The sequence below is a fragment of the Lactuca saligna genome, chromosome 5 (assembly GCF_052625555.1).
Source record: "Lactuca saligna cultivar CGN05327 chromosome 5, ASM5262555v1, whole genome shotgun sequence".
In the NCBI taxonomy this organism is placed as follows: domain Eukaryota; kingdom Viridiplantae; phylum Streptophyta; class Magnoliopsida; order Asterales; family Asteraceae; genus Lactuca; species Lactuca saligna.
This window is the reverse complement of record NC_136421.1, coordinates 5,110,810-5,129,656: the sequence shown is the minus strand read 5'-3', so window position 1 is coordinate 5,129,656 and position 18,847 is coordinate 5,110,810. Positions and strand designations below refer to the sequence as shown.

Here is an 18,847-nt window from a genome sequence, read left to right as displayed (position 1 = left end):
ACAACTTCACAGAGAAGATGGAGTTCGCCTTGCGTCTTGTTCCGGATGAGCTGACGAAAATCGACAAGTACGCAAGAGGACTTCCATGGGAGTACGCGGTGCCAGTGCGTCAAGCACCTACTCTAGAGGCAGCTATCTGGGTTGCCAAGTCTGTCGAAGATATGATCAAGGGAAGAGCCTCCAGCAAGATGGAGGTTGGCGAGAAGAGAAAGTTTGAAGGATCTTCAAGGTCCAGCGAGAAGAGAAAATTCTCGAAGTTTGAAGAAGGAACGCAATGGTGTGACAAGTGTAGAAAGAAGCACATCGGGAAATGCGCTAAATATACGACATGCTTTAAATGCGGGAAGACTGGTCATTACGCCAGCGAATGCACAACCAAGAGAGAAGTCTGCTTTAAGTGTGGAGAAGAAGGACACTTTAAACAAGACTGCCCAAAGTGAGAAGGGGCTACAAATCCAAATGTGCCACCAAAGCCAAAGGCGAGAGCATTTCAAATGATCCTTGACGAAGCAGATGGCAATGCAAGGATTCAAGAGTGAAGGCTTGACATCCGAGGATCGAGTTATGGAGTAATCGTGTAGATAGTACCTCACGATGTAGCCCGTTAGAGGCATAGTCTAGGGTGAACTTGAACACCTATGTAACAGTTTTAAGAAATAATATAAAACCTTTGTTTTTTTATCTGATCTGTTAAGTTGTTGTATGGTTTTCTTGTATGGTGACTTGGAAAAACTGCGGGACAATACTTGGGACGAGTATGAGTAGGTGTGAATGGTAGTAGAGGCCTATACTACCGGAAGCACAGGACTCACACTTGGATCAGGGAAAGTCACAAAGGTTATCAAGAAGCCAGTAATTGATTTCGTTTTATTCAAGTATGCCGTTACCATTGTTTCGGTAATGACTAAGAAGATTGTTGTTATCCCGACCCTAGTGGTCATATCACCTTGAGTCCGACTACGATGAGTAGGTTACGTGGTTCAGAGAACCAAGTTTGATATAGCGTCCGACTTAAACCAAACGATTAAAAATCAAAGTGATCAATAGAAGTATCGCGCTCGTTGGAAGCTAGAAATGCTACATGTTAAAGTATGATTATATCACATTAGAACATGAAGGAAGGCTTAGTCTGTTTTAGAATTTAAGAGATCTGAGTCTAAACGTACATCACATGATGATAGGTCATAATTTGGAGTCTAATATGAGGTAGAGAGCAGGTGCACGATCAAGTACTGCTTACAGTCAATAAGTCTAAGAGATAGACTTGAAGGAATAAAGAAGTTATAATTATTACCTAGAATGAAGAGATGACGTATGGAGTCATTATACGATCCTTGTTTCGTTGATGATTCCGGGACGTAATCATCCTAAGGGGGAGATAATTGTAACGCCCGCAGATCCGGGCTAGTTAATTTAGAGGCAATAGGGGTCAAAAATGACTTTTCGACAAAAGATTATTTAGAATGAATAGTCTTAACCAAGTTTTAGAATATGTCACAAGGTTTCCGTACATATAAAGAACGCCGAAATCCGAGTTATAACGAAGAAGTTATGGCCCGCCGAAGTTTTACGGCAAAACCGACACGGCACCGGAAGACATAAATAGTGAATTTACGATAGAAGACTTTTTAGCCTTAGCAATCTAAACAAAAGTCGTAGAATATGTTAAACTAAGAGTGTCGATAAAAAGAACGCCCAAATCTGACTTCGTATGAGGAAGTTATGATTTTTCTAAGATTCGTCTTAGCAGTGTACAACCCAAAACTCGAATTTTAGTTCGAGCGGTTTTTGGCTTACGTGAAATAAATGAGAGTTGAAGATCTCATTAATAGGAACTCAACGGTAAAAAGACAGACGAAAACGGAGTCCGTATGAAGGAGTTACGAATTCTTCGCGGTCATTTAACAGTCTAAACGCCTCGTACTGTTAAATTTAATATCGGTCGAGAATTAGCCGATGGAGTCAAAATGAAAGTTGTAGATATTATTTTTACCTACGCGTGGATATAAAGAACGTCAAAAACGGAGGTCGTATGTGAAAGTTACGGATTTTAGAAGTCGGAAGTGTGTTGTGCGAAAATGGGTGATGTGGCACAATCTTGGCCATTGCTTTCTCCCCAAGTCTTGCCACTAGATGGTGACATGTGGCACCAAGTTCAGCCATTTTCACCCTATAAATACCACCTCTCCCACCCTCATTTTCTTCACACCTTTCCCATTCTTTCTTCTCTTTACTCTCTCTCTAGAACCTCTCTCTAGCCCCGAAATCCCCCGAAAAGCCTAGGGAACCTCCCTAGCACGAGGCGGAAGCCCCGGAGTGCTCGACGGCTCCGAGAAGAAGAGCTTTTCGGCTCGGAAACGCTGCTCCAAGCAAAGTCTGGTTTTCTATAAAACCCGTTGTAAGTGAGCTACGCCTACGCTATTTTTAATATAGTTTTTATTTAATTATATTAACGTTATTAAGAGCATATAATAAATACTTGGGTTATTATTATGGGTTATATAAGTATTTTTTTTACGCTTATATAATAGTAATAATAGCTAGACTATTAATTAGTCTCGGCGAATAATAGACTAAAATCTATTGGTGATAATACTAGGTTTCGTCGAAGGAAATTATTTTAAAGTAAATGAAGCGCTGTCCGAGTACCGAGTCACCACCTTCTCAGGTGAGTGCATAGTCCCTTTCATGAACATGATTTTAATATAAGTATTGATTGAAGTATTAATTATATGTTTATGTGCGAGTTAATTGATGTTGCTTGAAATTCGTGTTAAAGAACATACCTGATTATATTTGATAATTTAGGATAAAGAGTAGACCTAAATTAAATATGAGGAATATTGGGTAGTATATTCTTACGAGTACAAGTGAGTTAAACTCAGAGAATAGAAGTTAGTATATGTCACTTATCCGGGAGTATGGATTAGACATAGTCATTGTCCCTAGTCCGAGAATATGGATTAGGCATAATCATTCGTCGTTAATCCGAGAGTATGGATTAGCTATTGTCCCTAGTCCGAGAGTATGGATTAGGCATAATCATTCATCTTTAATCCGAGAGTATGGATTAGTCATTCGTCCCTAGTCTGAGAGTATGGATTTGGTAAATTCGTTCATTTCTGATCCGAGAGTATGGAGTAGGTAAAACGACTAATCTTAGGTCCGAGAGTATGGATAGCCTCGTTGCGAGGATCGACGGGGTGGGATAAGAGTTGTTTATATATATGTATGGTGAAATTGTATATTTTGTGAATTTTAGACTATATATATGGTATAACATTGTGGGATTGAAATCCCTATGTGCTCACCAGGTTTCCCAACCTGACCCACTCAGTTTATTTATACCACAGGTGTTGATATGAAGTGACATTACACTGAGAGATTTAAAGAGATGTAGACCACTAGTGTGAATAATTGTAAGTTCTGTTTATGCTTATGTTCCTGTATTAACGATGAGATCCCAAATGTTTTAAAATGAAATAATACGTTTCTTCGAAAATGTTTTAATAACCTATTTACCATGTTTTTCTGGGAACAAATTCCGCAACCTTTTTATAAAATGAAGTACTCTGATTTTTATAAAGCATAAACAAAATCGGTCTTTTCGGGCCGTGATTTTGGGGATGTCACAGTTGGTATCAGAGCATTAGTTTAAGCGAACTAGGAATATGGATTTATTTCTAGACTTAAACTTAGAATGCTAAACGATGACTGTGAGGTGTGAGCACTAGCTTATTTTAGGAATTATGCCTAAAATGCTTTTATGTGCTAAATACTTGTGCCTGATATGCTGTTAGTTGTTCGGATCTATGGTCTGTTGCCGACCGGATCTGGAAACCTTATGTGTTTAGGATTCTAAACGTACGACTACGATATTAGAACTAGCATATAAACGTTTCGGAGTGATAAGGATGATTTAACCGTCAATCCTAAGTAAAAATCTAGATTCACCTTATTCGGTGTATAGATCAAGATGGGAAGAACCCGTAGCGGAAACGTGAATGCAAATGGGAACAGAAACCAACCCCCAGTGATTGAGCAAATACCGGTGATGGAAGCCGCCGCTGAGCCAGTCACAATGGCCGGAGTGCAAGTGATGATCCAAGCGATGTTGGATCGTCAAATGGAGGAAACTAGACGTTTGCTCCAGCAAAATCGTGAGGAAGCCACTATTCAGATCGAACAGCCCGAGTTGAACGAATGGCAGACTGAGGAAGGAAACTACAGTGGGACTGTTGGTCAAGTCAACCCACCAATAGTTCGATAAAACAACCAAGATGACGAGGTCGAGAGGAATGGATGCAAGTACAAGGATTTTCTGACTTGCAAGCCATCGACTTTCACTGGAAAGGAGGATCCGATCGGGGTCATGGATTGGATCTCGGAGATGGAGTTAGCCTTCATGACATGCGGTTGTAGAGGGAAGCTACAGACCACATTTGCAGTGCGTCAGTTTCGAGGAGGCGTTGTACGTTGGTGGAATACCTTGGGGAAGACTCTGAGCCCTAATGAGCCTCTGCAACTGACATGGGCAGAATTTATGGTGCAATTCAAACGAAAGTACTGCTCAGCTCAAAACCTGCTTGAGCTAGAGAACCAGTTTCTAACCCTGAAGAAGGGAAGCATGTCAATCGATGAATACACCAACAACTTCACAGAGAAGATGGAGTTCGCCTTGCGTCTTGTTCCGGATGAGCTGACGAAAATCGACAAGTACGCAAGAGGACTTCCATGGGAGTACGCGGTGCCAGTGCGTCAAGCACCTACTCTAGAGGCAGCTATCTGGGCTGCCAAGTCTGTCGAAGATATGATCAAGGGAAGAGCCTCCAGCAAGATGGAGGTTGGCGAGAAGAGAAAGTTTGAAGGATCTTCAAGGTCCAGCGAGAAGAGAAAATTCTCGAAGTTTGAAGAAGGAACGCAATGGTGTGACAAGTGTAGAAAGAAGCACATCGGGAAATGCGCTAAATATACGACATGCTTTAAATGCGGGAAGACTGGTCATTACGCCAGCGAATGCACAACCAAGAGAGAAGTCTGCTTTAAGTGTGGAGAAGAAGGACACTTTAAACAAGACTGCCCAAAGTGAGAAGGGGCTACAAATCCAAATGTTCCACCAAAGCCAAAGGCGAGAGCATTTCAAATGATCCTTGACGAAGCAGATGGCAATGCAAGGATTCAAGAGTGAAGGCTTGACATCCGAGGATCGAGTTATGGAGTAATCGTGTAGATAGTACCTCACGATGTAGCCCGTTAGAGGCATAGTCTAGGGTGAACTTGAACACCTATGTAACAGTTTTAAGAAATAATATAAAACCTTTGTTTTTTTATCTGATCTGTTAAGTTGTTGTATGGTTTTCTTGTATGGTGACTTGGAAAAACTGCGGGACAATACTTGGGACGAGTATGAGTAGGTGTGAATGGTAGTAGAGGCCTATACTACCGGAAGCACAGGACTCACACTTGGATCAGGGAAAGTCACAAAGGTTACCAAGAAGCCAGTAATATATTTCGTTTTATTCAAGTATGCCGTTACCATTGTTTCGGTAATGACTAAGAAGATTGTTGTTATCCCGACCCTAGTGGTCATATCACCTTGAGTCCGACTACGATGAGTAGGTTACGTGGTTCAGAGAACCAAGTTTGATATAGCGTCCGACTTAAACCAAACGATTAAAAATCAAAGCGATCAATAGAAGTATCGCGCTCGTTGGAAGCTAGAAATGCTACATGTTAAAGTATGATTATATCACATTAGAACATGAAGGAAGGCTTAGTCTGTTTTAGAATTTAAGAGACCTGAGTCTAAACGTACATCACAACGCTTCGTTTACTTTAAAATAATTTCCTTCGACGAAACCTAGTATTATCACCAATAGATTTTAGTCTATTATTCGCCGAGACTAATTAATAGTCTAGCTATTATTACTATTATATATGCGTTAAAAAAATACTTACATAACCCATAATAATAGCCCAAGTATTTATTATATGTTCTTAATAACGTTAATATAATTAAATAAAAACTATATTAAAAATAGCGTAGGCGTGGCTCACTTACAGCGGGTTTTATAGAAAACCAGGCTTTGCTTGGAGCAGCGTTTCCGAGCCGAAAAGCTCTTCTTCTCGGAGCCGTCGAGCACTCCGGGGCTTCCGCCTCGTGCTAGGGAGGTTCCCTAGGCTTTTCGGGGGATTTCGGGGCTAGAGAGAGGTTCTAGAGAGAGAGTAAAGAGAAGAAAGAATGGGAAAGGTGTGAAGAAAATGAGGGTGGGAGAGGTGGTATTTATAGGGTGAAAATGGCTGAACTTGGTGCCACATGTCACCATCTAGTGGCAAGACTTGGGGAGAAAGCAATGGCCAAGATTGTGCCACATCACCCATTTTCGCACAACACACTTCCGACTTCTAAAATCCGTAACTTTCACATACGACCTCCGTTTTTGACGTTCTTTATATCCACGCGTAGGTAAAAATAATATCTACAACTTTCATTTTGACTCCGTTGGCTAATTCTCGACCGATCTTAAATTTAACAGTACGAGTCGTTTAGACTGTTAAATGACTGCGAAGAATTCGTAACTCATTCATACCGACTCCGTTTTCATCTGTCTTTTTACCGTTGAGTTCCTATTAATGAGATATTGAACTCTCATTTAGGTCACGTAAGCCAAAAACCGCTCGAACTAAAATTCGAGTTTCGGGACGTGCACTGCTAAGCCGAATCTTAGAAAAATCATAACTTCCTCATACGAAGTCAGATTTGGGTGTTCTTTTTATCGACGCTCTTAGTTTAACATATTCTACGACTTTTGTTTAGATTGTTAAGGATAAATCTCGCTCTATCGTAAATTCACTATTTACGCTTCCCGGTGCCGTGCCGGTTTTGCCGTAAAACTTCGACGGGCCATAACTTTTTCGTTATAACTCGGATTTCGGTGTTCTTTATATGTACGGAAACCTTGTGAAATATTCTACAATTTGGTTAAGATTATTTATTCTAAATAATCTTTTGTCGAAAAGTCATTTTCGACCCCTATTGCCTCTAAATTGACTAGCCCGGATCTGCGGGCGTTACAATATGGAATTTTGCTAGTGCAAATTTCCCAGTTTTCTTTAAAACCGCGGTAAGTTAAGCTACACTCTAGCCTTTTCAATGTAACTTATATTTATAGTTATAAGTCGTTATTATGAACCTATAAATAAGATTTACTAGTGATTCCAATTCATTATATTGATTCATTTAGTTATGGGATAGATGTCTAGAATGGTCACGTTTGTTTGGTTGTTGGATTTCAGAAAGATTATAGGTCAAAATGGTCATGCCTCCCAACTGTCCTGTCTAGCCTATCCTTATAGAACTATCAATATTCATTGGAATGATTGATAGTAAAATTTCATTAATTGTCAAGGATCTTAAAGGAGATTAAGATAAAGGACTCTGAGAGAGTCATATTGTCAAAAACCACATGACATGATTTTGAGCAAAATCCTAGTACAAATGTTTTTGAACTAGATAATACGATTGTATTCCATATGTTGATGCAATTGGATTAATCATACATGTCATGATTATGCATAAAGGCCAAATGCGTCGTATGCTTAGTGCATGTCGAATGATACCAGTATAATACAAGTATAAGTCATGGTGTGACTTATAGGAACACTCTAAGTTTTTCGCGGAAGAAATCTATGTTTAAAGTTGTTACACATGTCCTAAGTTTTCAAATAGACTGAGACGACTCTCAATCACAATCGGGTGTGTCCTCATTATGAATGAAGAGATAGTTACATGGATAGTGTCATTGTGGTTCAATGTAGATTTTAATTATAGTTACACATCATAGTTAGAGTACCTCGTGGTTTGGAGAACCACGTACAAAGATGCTTTATGTATAGTTTATTATGACTATGAGTAATTCCATCACACAAGTATTGGTATCTAAGTCATATTCAAGCATCTAACTCATTCTCAATAGTTTTTCTTTATATATGAGTTATATATAAAACTGAAAATGATTGTATTCACAAAGTTTACACAAATCAAGTTTGACAAATCTACTTGACAAAGCTCCATCATTAGCTAAAGCATGAAAGTCAAGTTGTTGTTATAGGGCCTTGTCGATATAAGTAAATGTATTGAAATTTAGTATTTGGGTATTGGAACAATAAAGATAACATATATTGTAATGGGTTGAGATATTGGATATGATTCATTCATTAAATAATTTTTGTGTTCTATATTAGCATGTTTAAATCCTTGAATAACTAGGTTATTCTAAATGTCCATAGTCGTTCATAACTATGGAAACATCTATGAGGTAAGACTAATATGAGTGGATTGATTGATTTTAATGAAGATGAAACTAGCAAGAGTTGCTACCAACTTCATAGGTACTTGATTGGTAGAATAAGTATTGGACTTGACCTGCATCAAAACCACTTTATGGATCGTAGCCAAGAGTGATGTTTTGATGAAGGTTGTATCTTTGTATTCTTATACATGGGATACATATTTGGGACTTGAAGTGTAGGAATTGTTGTGCTTTGACATGGTTTAATGTTGTTTTGTAAAAGGCAGTCATAAGGGCCATTATTGGGTATGACATGAACTACATTGATGGACGTATGTAGACGAGATGGCATTTGTCCCTCTTATTCGTTGAGAGCTAGACATTTAAGGCCTTAGTTAAAGTTAAACATTAAATGAGATTGATGGCGATCCATATCTCATGTTCGGCATGATGTCTGAGACAAATGAATAATTGATACCACACCTTAGTAACAATTGTAGCTTAGAGCTCTTGGAATTGGCTGTTGATGAGATGGCACCCTTCAAATATTGTTAGGGGCAATAGCCGTTGCTAGACATCAACTAATGTATATAGGTTCACACCTTTATGAAGTTGTCACATTTTGTATATTTATTGTTAATGTGATTATTGATAAATAATGTCGATTCTTGTATTTTAATTAGGGAATAATTATTGTTTTACGAAAATAATAAGTATAAGAGAGTATAACTATTTATTATTTCATATGATATGAATTAATAAGTGATGCACAATATTTTGGACTAGTTTGATTCTTTTGTCTTTTACCTAATGAAAAAGTTTATATTTTATAAACTTGAAGTTTATAAAAAATAAAGAATCCTCCTCTTTTAAGAATGTATGACCGAAATTAAAAACAAATATGGAGGTTGCTTTTCAACCTCCAAGCTTTGTATCCCATGCTTCTAAAGGCTAGCCATTACTTTAGAGTATTTTAATGGTTAGGTCTTACTTTTCATGGACTATATAAGAGATGCATTAGGCTTGCATTTTGTGTGAGTAAAACACTTCTTTCTTCCCTTATTTCTATCTAAAAATCATGAGCATGAAGAAGCTCTCTTCTTTTGAAGTTTGGTGCTTGGCTTTGGTGGTTTAGAAGCTCTCTTGAGTTGTTCTCTTTAGTACTTATTTGAGTTAAGCACTTAAAGGCTTAAGGCATTCAAGAATACAAGAAGGAACTATAATTCCAAGTGCCTTACTCTTGATGGTGAATACTTGTAGAGAAGTCATATTCTTTGATTTTTTCTATCTTCATTAACACCCCAAAACCAAGTGGGTTCAAAGGCTTCAAAGGTTATCTCTAAAACATCTTGTGGTTATTTTTTATTTCATTCTAACATCTATAAATGGATCCATGATGGTTTGGTTTTGTTATGAACTAAAAATAAACTTGTTATTTTTAAAGTCTTATGTTGCTGGTTTTTATGAAAAACAAACTTGTATTTCGTATCAAAACCCAACACTGTAACGAACCAAATTTTGCAAAGAAAATTTTCATTTTTAATTAGTCAAAAACATTTGCATAACCATGAAATCCAAACACAATTGTTTTCAAAACCACATTCAATACAATATTATTCATAAACATCAGAGTGTCCCCAAAATGTATCAATGGAAGAAAGATAGAGTGCACGCCGCGCCATCACACCTTGCCCTTGACCTTGGGCTCATATGTACCTAAAACAAATCAACAACCTGTAAGCGAAATGCTTAGTGAGTGCCCCGGAGCATACCACACACCACACATACACATGTCTTGTTTGCTAATTAAAGCTACACACATATCACATAAGCCATGCATACAAGTATACAACTTATAAGGATGTTGTGGGCTTGTCCCCAAGGTCTTACTCCAAGATGCCACGGGCTCCCCATATGGTCTTACACCTAAGTGCCATGAGCTCTCCCATGGTCTTTCATAGGAAAGCCATGAGCTTTCCTCATGGTCTTACATCCAAGTGCCATGGGCTCTCCCTACAAAACAAACAATCACATAGCGTATCAAACACAAAATAACTAATACATATATCATGATCACATAATGGGCCGACCTTGGTGCCTTAGACCCATTGGTATGGTGAGGAGACTCACCTCTGTATGCTGAATACAATAGATGCTCTCCTAACAGTTTGAAACCACCCGAGTTGAATAGTAATATTAATCAATGTTAGGACCTTAGATTAGTCAAAGGAAAACCCAAACTCCAAAACCATCCATGAGGCCCAATTATCCTTCCCTTGCTAATGAGCCCAAAATCCAAGTCTAAAATTACTAACGGGCCGCTTGGCCCAATAAGGCCCCACCAATATATTCATCGCCCATAACAGATAAAGTGGCCCATAATTCATAAAATACACCATGCCCAGTAATCAAATGAGGCCCAAAACATATTCGGCCCATATGCACTATGTTCGCTCGGCATACCATCCTTGTATGTGCATCGTACTAGGACTTGGGACTACGCGCGACGTACACTGAGTTATGCCCAACATACAACCAATTTGCACTTTCTCCATTAAGTGCTTAATACTTGTTTCCTTTATGTCCAAAAGTGTCACATCTCCAAACTAGAACGGCAAAATCGTTCGAGGGCGGATGACTTCATGTAGTATCGTAACAGTTGAATACATAGTAAATAAAGTGAAACAACCATCATATATATAATTTAAAAGTTACATTGTTGAATGATACTTGTTCAAAACAAATTACGATATGATGACAAAATGAGTTTTAAACTAACGCCTTAGCGTTCCTTCTCCAAAAGTTGGGGTTTACCTGTATTACTGAATCCCTGAGAAATACAAGTAGTTTTGAAAGAGTGTCAACAATTAAGTTGGTGAGTTCATAAGCGTTTATGTATAAAATTTGTAAGTTTGGTATAAAATTATTGAGTTTATTTATGAAAAATCCAATATTTTTCCATGAGTGTGTGATAGTTTAAAAGTTCCAAAGCTGTAATGCATTAGTAGTTTTTCATATCTATAATAATAGATTTAAGTATGTATAAAATCACTAAGACATTTGATAACCCTGTAAATCATCGTGTTTTTAATACTCCATGTGAGTTTTATTTCCATGCTATTGACCTAGACTGCATGTAACAATGTTCTTCAGGTGTTGGAATGTTATGACGTTTGTCATCCCAGACCTGCCGGTTTAACTGTAGCTAACAGTTTAGGTGCGGGATTGTCAATCCCGTATAGATCTATACACAAATATCACGCTCTCCCTACAAAGAGATTATGGTATATAATACAGGACTTTAACTGCATACTTGAAAGTACGTGAAGTTGAATGTCTCACAAAACTTAGTATCAAATAGATTTACGTATGAAAAGTCCATTTGTTCTTGTATATGAACCTATTTCCTTGATATAGTACTTATAGTATGTAAAATCTCATGAATATCTAGTAAACTATATGTATTATAGTTTTTCCAAAAGTATGTTTCGTTTGTATGGTAAACCCTAGTGTAGTGTTAACTTTGTATGTAAAGTATAACATTATTGAACATTTATACTCAAAATATAAATAAAGTGTTTGATATTTATATAACAACATGTTTCATTCCAAAAAGACAAAGTGTTATCATGATATGTTGTATGAGAATGTTTTCGTATGGTAGTTATAAATCACATATGATTGATTATAACAAAAAGTATAGCAAGAGATTGATGTTTTTCACACGAGGATAATCGTGTGTTTACTTGTATTTCCCCCCTTAAAAGTGTATAGAATCATTTTCAAAGCATTTGAAAATGTAGTTATAGGGGTATGAACTCACCTGATAGATTGAAGAAAGTGAGACGAAAACCGAAAAGAACTTTGGTAGGAGAAAGCGGATTTCTCGGGATTTTTGGGAATCTAGGGAGCGTAAAAATTCTTTCAGGACTTGGGTATGAAAACCGGGGATTTGGGATATTTCTTGCACGCAAAACGGAGTAAAACGCAAGAGAAGGAGAGAAAATGAGCAATTTTGCCCGGAACTCTCGCATCCCTTTTATAGGGGGGCTAAACCGCCTTGGTACGTTAGGCGTACGAGGTTACGTGGGGCGTAGTGGGACTTCATTGCTTACGCAACTCGGATGGGAGGGCTTCTGTCCGATGGGAGAGCTTGTGGCCGATGGTACGAGGCTCCTATCCTCTGGTACGCGGGGTGTAATCCTTTACACGGGGCGTAAATGGATTTTTCCAACTTCTAAATTGCATAACTTTTGCGTACGAGCTCCGTTTTTTGCATTATTTATATCCATGCGTAGGTGGGAATGTACTTTACAACTTTCATTTAGACTCCGTTGGCTAATTTTGACTTTATTTTAATTATATTATTTTTAACAGGCCGGAACACGAAATGTCCGTTAAAAATCCGTAACTTCTTTATCCGATGTATGTTTTCGACAAACTTTTTACCATTGTACTACCATTGTTGAGGTCTTCGATTCTCATTTAGATTGTTTCGGTCAAAAATCTCTCGATCTTTATTTCGAGTTTTTAGCTGTCTACTGCTACATCCAAAACTTCGAAAAATCATAACTTCCCAATACGAAGTCAGATTTGGGCGTTCTTTTTATGTATGTTCACGGTTTAATGATATCTACGATTTTCATTTAGATACTTAAGGTTAAAAAATATTTTATTAAAACTTCGTGTTTTACGTTTAATCGTATTGACAGTTTTGTTGTGAATCTTAGGTTGGTCATAACTTCTTCGTTATAACTCGGAATTTAGTGTTATTTATATTTTTGAAAACCTTGATATGATAACTATCATTTATGAAATCCAGTAGATGACTTTTGAACATTTTATTTTCAATAATAATTTCATTATATTAAAAGGGGTTACAATTCTTGACTTTTTAGGTCATTTCATTGATTCGAAATATCTGGTTGTCACAAAAAGCCAGATTTAAGTTTCATAAGACGTCCTAAGGCATAAAGTTGGCAACTTAATGCCTTTGCATGTCTCATATACACCCAACACCTCCATTAAGATCTTTCAAAGGTCTTTAACCTATGCATGAGGCCAAAACTCTCATCAAGACTCAATTTTTATGGTTCTAAAGGACCAAGGGACCTCAGATATGTCTTTCCCATCTACTGGAGTTGCTTAACTCACATTGGAGGTCCAAAATCAACCAAAAATGGACAAGGTAGAAAACCATAGCTAAATCTAGAGATTTAAGATGAAAGATCCAAACTTTTTACCTCCAAAAGCTTTGCAAGATGACTATGATGCAAGATCTTGAAGCACCAACTCGTTCCAAGCTTGTTTAACCACCTTTTCTTCTTTGAATGAACGCTAAAAGAGTCACAAGTGCACTTTTCAAAGCTCAAAATGGTTTCACAAGTTTCTCTAGAATGTAAGGACGTTCTAAGGTAGTGGAGGCTCTCTAAGGTTAAGTCCAATGGACTTACAATCGCTTAAATAGATCTCATGTCAGAAAATTAGGGTTTTGGACCCCTGGCACGTACGCCCAACGTACGACTTGGTACGCCCAGTGTACCTCTAAGTTCCTCCGCGACCATTCATGCATAGTACGCTAAGCGTACACTTAAGTACACCCATCATACTTAAAGGGCCAATTGTGTTAAAATTAAATTCTTGAGGGTTTCAAGACATACCAGATTTAGGGTGTTACAAACACCTTCCTCACATCATGACCACCTATGTGTCATATCATGAGCACAATCCCGATACACGTTTCTCATTTGGCTTGTCACGTCGTGACTACCCTGTGGTCATATCTTCACGACGTGACACTCAATTTTCACAAAAAACCAAACTTTTGACCCCTTAATGCCCTAAACCGATCCATCCTGAAAAACGGATGTTATAATTTTTTTTAAATAAGACAAAATATCATAAATGGTCTCTGTGAGTGAAATGACAGAAACGCCTTTCGATTATTTTAATAAAATAAAACTTAACGGACAAAAGATAACGGAGTGAACAATAAGGACTAAAGATTAAAAGTTTTGAAACCATATGAACCATTTAAAAGGTTTTTATGAACTTAAGTACCATATGCTAGATTTATGAAAAACACAGTGACCATTTATGAAATTTTTTCTTATTTTTCCGATACACATATGACATATTTAATAATAAAATGCTATTAAATTTGATTTAGCATATGGTAATAACATTCTAAGTTAATTTTGATAATTTTAACATATCAGATCTATCTAAGACCATCTCCAACCCTTAACATTATTTTTTAAACTATACTTATAATTATTGCGTAAATATTAAAATTTTCCAACCAATTACATTATATTTAACACTAAAAAGAATATTCTAGGTATATTCTTCTTTATCTAATTTTTATAACTTTATAAAAACAACTCTTATATTTATTAGGTTTTTATAAACTTATATACTTTTATTACAAATGCTTAATAAATTATATTATCAAATATTTATGAATAAAACATCGTATATGGTTTTATTAAATGTGAAAACACAAATAATGTTATTATATATTATAACACAAATAACATTGTTATATAAACATTATAATTGTTTAAAATAAACAAATCAAAGTTAAATAATATAACATTGTATTGATAAATAGTATAATAGTATATTTAGTATTATATTATTCATCAACACTACAATATTAGGTATGGTGTAAGATTGAAATATTATAATGTAATTTATAGTGTAAATGTATTTTTTTTAATGTAGGATTGGATATGTTCTAACTAATTTAATTTAACAGATAATTTATTTTTAGCTTAATAACAATTTGGTTTGTCATATAAATAATTTAGTCTCATCACTTTAGTACCCATAATATGAACTCATCTTTAAATGCACGTTTGTCATGGTCTCATGTTTTTAATCATCGGAAAACTTGACATCTAGTTTTCAAAACATTGTTTTTAGTCTAAATCTCTTACATTTGTTTACTTACCCCGTTTTAAAATATGTATTCTTTTTTAATATGTTTCAAAACAACTCCAAAAATTACAAACTTTCTATATGACTTGGTTATTTGTTGTTACTTTAATATATCTTAAGTATGCGGCCAATAAAACTAAATCCCGACCAATATTATAGAATGGGAACCTCAGTTAACAATTAAGTGAAGGAAAAATTATAAATTTAAAGTACATGAACAACAAAATATCAATAATACGAAAAAAATTTAAATCTCATATGAATGAGACAAAGAAAATAAAAGATAAGAAATCGAGATTGATTTTAAAGAAATCCTTACAAAGATTAAAAAAAAAAAGCAAAAAACAAAATAAATATAATAATAATAATAATAATAATAATAATAATAATAATAATAATAATAATAATAATAAATTAAAAATATTTAAATGACAATTAAATAAAAATATTTATTTTCAGACCGGGTATTTATCAAAGGAGACCCTTTTTGAGTTGTTTTTTATTTTCATAAGCGAAATTACCACATCTCTGTTTGTGTTCCCAAACGCCGTCGAGGAAAGCAGAATATCGATCGAAAAATGCAGTCAGCCGAGCAATTGGTACTCGATCTCAGTAGTCCTGATCTTCGCGAAAACGCTCTTCTCGAACTCTCCAAGGTATGTTTTCTTTGTGCACTTTCTTTGTGATGGATAACGTGATAATTTCATTCGTTTTTTAGGATTTAGTTAGATGAAGCAGTTTAAGATTATGGTAGAACGTGAAACCGTAATTGAATTTGTGCCTTTTGAGGCGTCTGACTGTGAATTTGATCACTTGCGTTTTTCAATTTGGGAACTGTGTACGCGACCGGAGGGCAAAGGGCTATTGATGGGGAAAGACACTAACAATTTCATTTTCTCGAGAGGATCTTAGATTATATCAAGATTAGGCATTGTCTGTGTCTATCTTTATTTGGGATGAATATGAAAGAGATGATTTTAATATTCCTTTCACGGTAGAATCAGCCCGCTTTACAAATTCGCTTGCTATCTACTGTAATGGTCCTCGAAGATTAGGTCTTATGAATATAGGCATGATTCAGCTCATCTGTATGCGATTCTTTTGGTACTGTGGCTGCACTCATTCTGTAATGCTTAATTTGTTTTTTTCGCATTTTTGTTTCTTCTTTAGAAGAGAGAGCTATTTCAAGATCTGGCTCCGTTACTGTGGAATTCATTTGGTACCATTGCAGCACTATTACAGGTATTTTGCTCCCGACTGATAAGAGATTTTAACTTCTTCTTCTACTTCATAGTTCATATGCAGTATAGATGTTAATGTTGTCTAACAATAGTCCTTAATGTTGTCTCTCATAGGTTTGGTCTCCATACCATGTATGTCTGTTCGGTATTTCCTTGTAGTGAATATTTCTCTTGTATGAGTTAAAAGATTCAGTTTAGCTTCAGTTATGTAATTAATTATCTTTCTCAAGTTTATTTTATTTGTTGGGATTTTTTTTTGTTTCCATTAATAACAAAAGCATATATATTCACGGGTTTTATAGTCAGCGAAAGCTTATAACATATGGATTCATTTATTTTATGTCTCTTTTGTTGTCTGGTGTCATGCTTTTTAGCTAATGCCAAATGTTTCTTTGTTGCAGGAGATAGTTTCAATATATCCATTTCTATCACCACCCAATCTAACTCCAGCCCAGTCAAATAGAGTCTGCAATGCCCTTGCTCTTCTGCAGGTGCACCTTGTGTTATTCATACTACATTCTTTTTATTTCATTTTCAGTCTTTGAAATCTTGATGCTGTTGGTTGAATGATATTCATATACTCATGTCATCTGTACACAGACGATGATGAAAATCATTTTATTATCCAGCAATAAAATACAGCTAGTGGTGGTCATAATCATAAATGCTCCTTTTTTTGCAGTGTGTAGCTTCACATCCAGACACAAGAATGCTGTTCTTGAATGGTAAGTTATGTTTATTAAGAAATTACTAAAAGTGAATTAGATAGAAATGAGTAAGTTGGTAAAAGTGTAGCCTCTATTGATTGTCCTTGTAGAGTTATGTAAGCATATGAAGATGATGAGTGATAGAATTTGTTGTTTGCAGCTCATATCCCTTTATATTTATACCCTTTTCTCAACACCACAAGCAAATCGAGGCCGTTTGAGTATCTGAGGCTTACTAGCTTAGGTGTCATTGGTGCCCTGGTGAAGGTACTTTGCCTTTTCATGTCAACTTTTATTTTATTTTATTAGAAACATAGTATAGTGGCTGGAAGGAAATAAGTGTTTTTAAGATATAATAAGTTTGATTTATCAGGTTGATGACACAGAAGTTATCAGCTTTCTGCTTTCAACAGAAATAATCCCCCTGTGCCTCCGCACAATGGAAATGGGGAGTGAGCTGTCGAAAACAGTTAAGTGTTGGTTTGAGTTTTTATGAATGAATGAATGGTATGGATTGGATTTGTGTTTAATGAATGGAATGGAATGGAATGGATTTCAGGTTGCAACGTTTATAGTTCAGAAGATTCTATTGGATGATGTGGGGCTGGACTACATATGCACGACAGCAGAGCGGTTCTTTGCGGTGGGTAGAGTTTTGGGGAATATGGTGGCTGCACTTGCTGAGCAGCCCTCTTCACGCCTCTTGAAGCACATCATCCGCTGTTACCTTCGATTGTCAGATAACCCCAGGTTAGGTTACCTTCCACTTAACTCTTAACTCTTAACCTCACCTTTTTATTAAAAAAAAAAAAAAAAAAAAAACATTTTGAAATGTTGCATACTGCAGAGCATGTGATGCTTTGAGGAGTTGTCTTCCGGATATGCTGCGAGATGCTACTTTCAGCAGTTGCCTTCGTGTAAGTATACTGTTTGTTATTCTGTTAGTTACTTAGAGGTGGCAAATTTTGTTAAACTTGGGAAACTGAAATATTTATGTAGGGATTGATTATGTTTTAAATTATGGTGGTGTGTGTGTAATTTTACTATTTTAGGAGGATCCGACAACAAGAAGGTGGCTTCAACAGCTGGTTCATAATGTTCAAGGACCACGTGTTGGTGTTGGTCTTCAGGGAGGTGGAGGCTTCGATCACATGCTCTAAACACACTCCATCAAATCAAATATCAAATGCTTCTTTCTCTTACAACTCAAACCCCAAAACCCCATCCCTAACACCACACCTGTTATTTTCTATTTTCTATTTTCTATTTTCTATTACAGATTCCTCTTTTGTGCTCATGTTTAGTTTGTTTATATTTTAACTAGCTAGCTAGCGTGTTTGTGTTTGTGTTTGTGTTTGGGTTGTTGTGTTGTTATTAACTGGTGTTGTTAATCTAGTGAAAAATGTTTAAATGCTACCACGCTCAGTTATTCACTTTCATTTCATGTCTTGTTTGTATGTTCAATTAAATTGCTTTATTTTATTTTTCGATGGGTCTGGCCTAATTTTTCTTTTTCCTTTTTCTTCTTCTATGATCTATCTACAATCACAACCTATGTATGCCTATTTTGTCGTACACCACTCCATATTTTATTAATCATGGATATTATTTTTAAAACACAAATACATACGTGAATAAATGTATCGTCATCTTCATCTCTAAAGAA

The 18,847-nt window shown here is 36.1% G+C and overlaps 1 protein-coding gene across 1 annotated transcript; it reads left to right on the top strand.

Moving 5' to 3' along the window:
• Positions 1-15,724: 15,724 nt before the first annotated feature.
• On the top strand, positions 15,725-18,600 carry LOC144998423 (uncharacterized). The gene is made up of 9 exons (XM_078958195.1): positions 15,725-15,889; positions 16,404-16,475; positions 16,876-16,965; positions 17,157-17,199; positions 17,342-17,448; positions 17,555-17,650; positions 17,741-17,931; positions 18,029-18,098; positions 18,234-18,600. Exons 1-9 carry the CDS (start codon positions 15,812-15,814, stop codon positions 18,339-18,341), a joined length of 855 nt encoding a protein of 284 aa, XP_078814321.1. The 5' UTR covers positions 15,725-15,811; the 3' UTR covers positions 18,342-18,600.
• The last annotated feature ends 247 nt before the right edge of the window (positions 18,601-18,847 follow it).

Bases quoted from the DNA above. Each gene is read 5' to 3' on its own strand.
- LOC144998423 (XM_078958195.1), top strand. From the start codon at position 15,812: ATGCAGTCAGCCGAGCAATTGGTACTCGATCTCAGTAGTCCTGATCTT. The intron at 16,476-16,875 runs GTATTTTGCTCC...TCTTTGTTGCAG, and splicing joins CCATTGCAGCACTATTACAG to GAGATAGTTTCAATATATCC. The intron at 16,966-17,156 runs GTGCACCTTGTG...CTTTTTTTGCAG, and splicing joins ATGCCCTTGCTCTTCTGCAG to TGTGTAGCTTCACATCCAGA.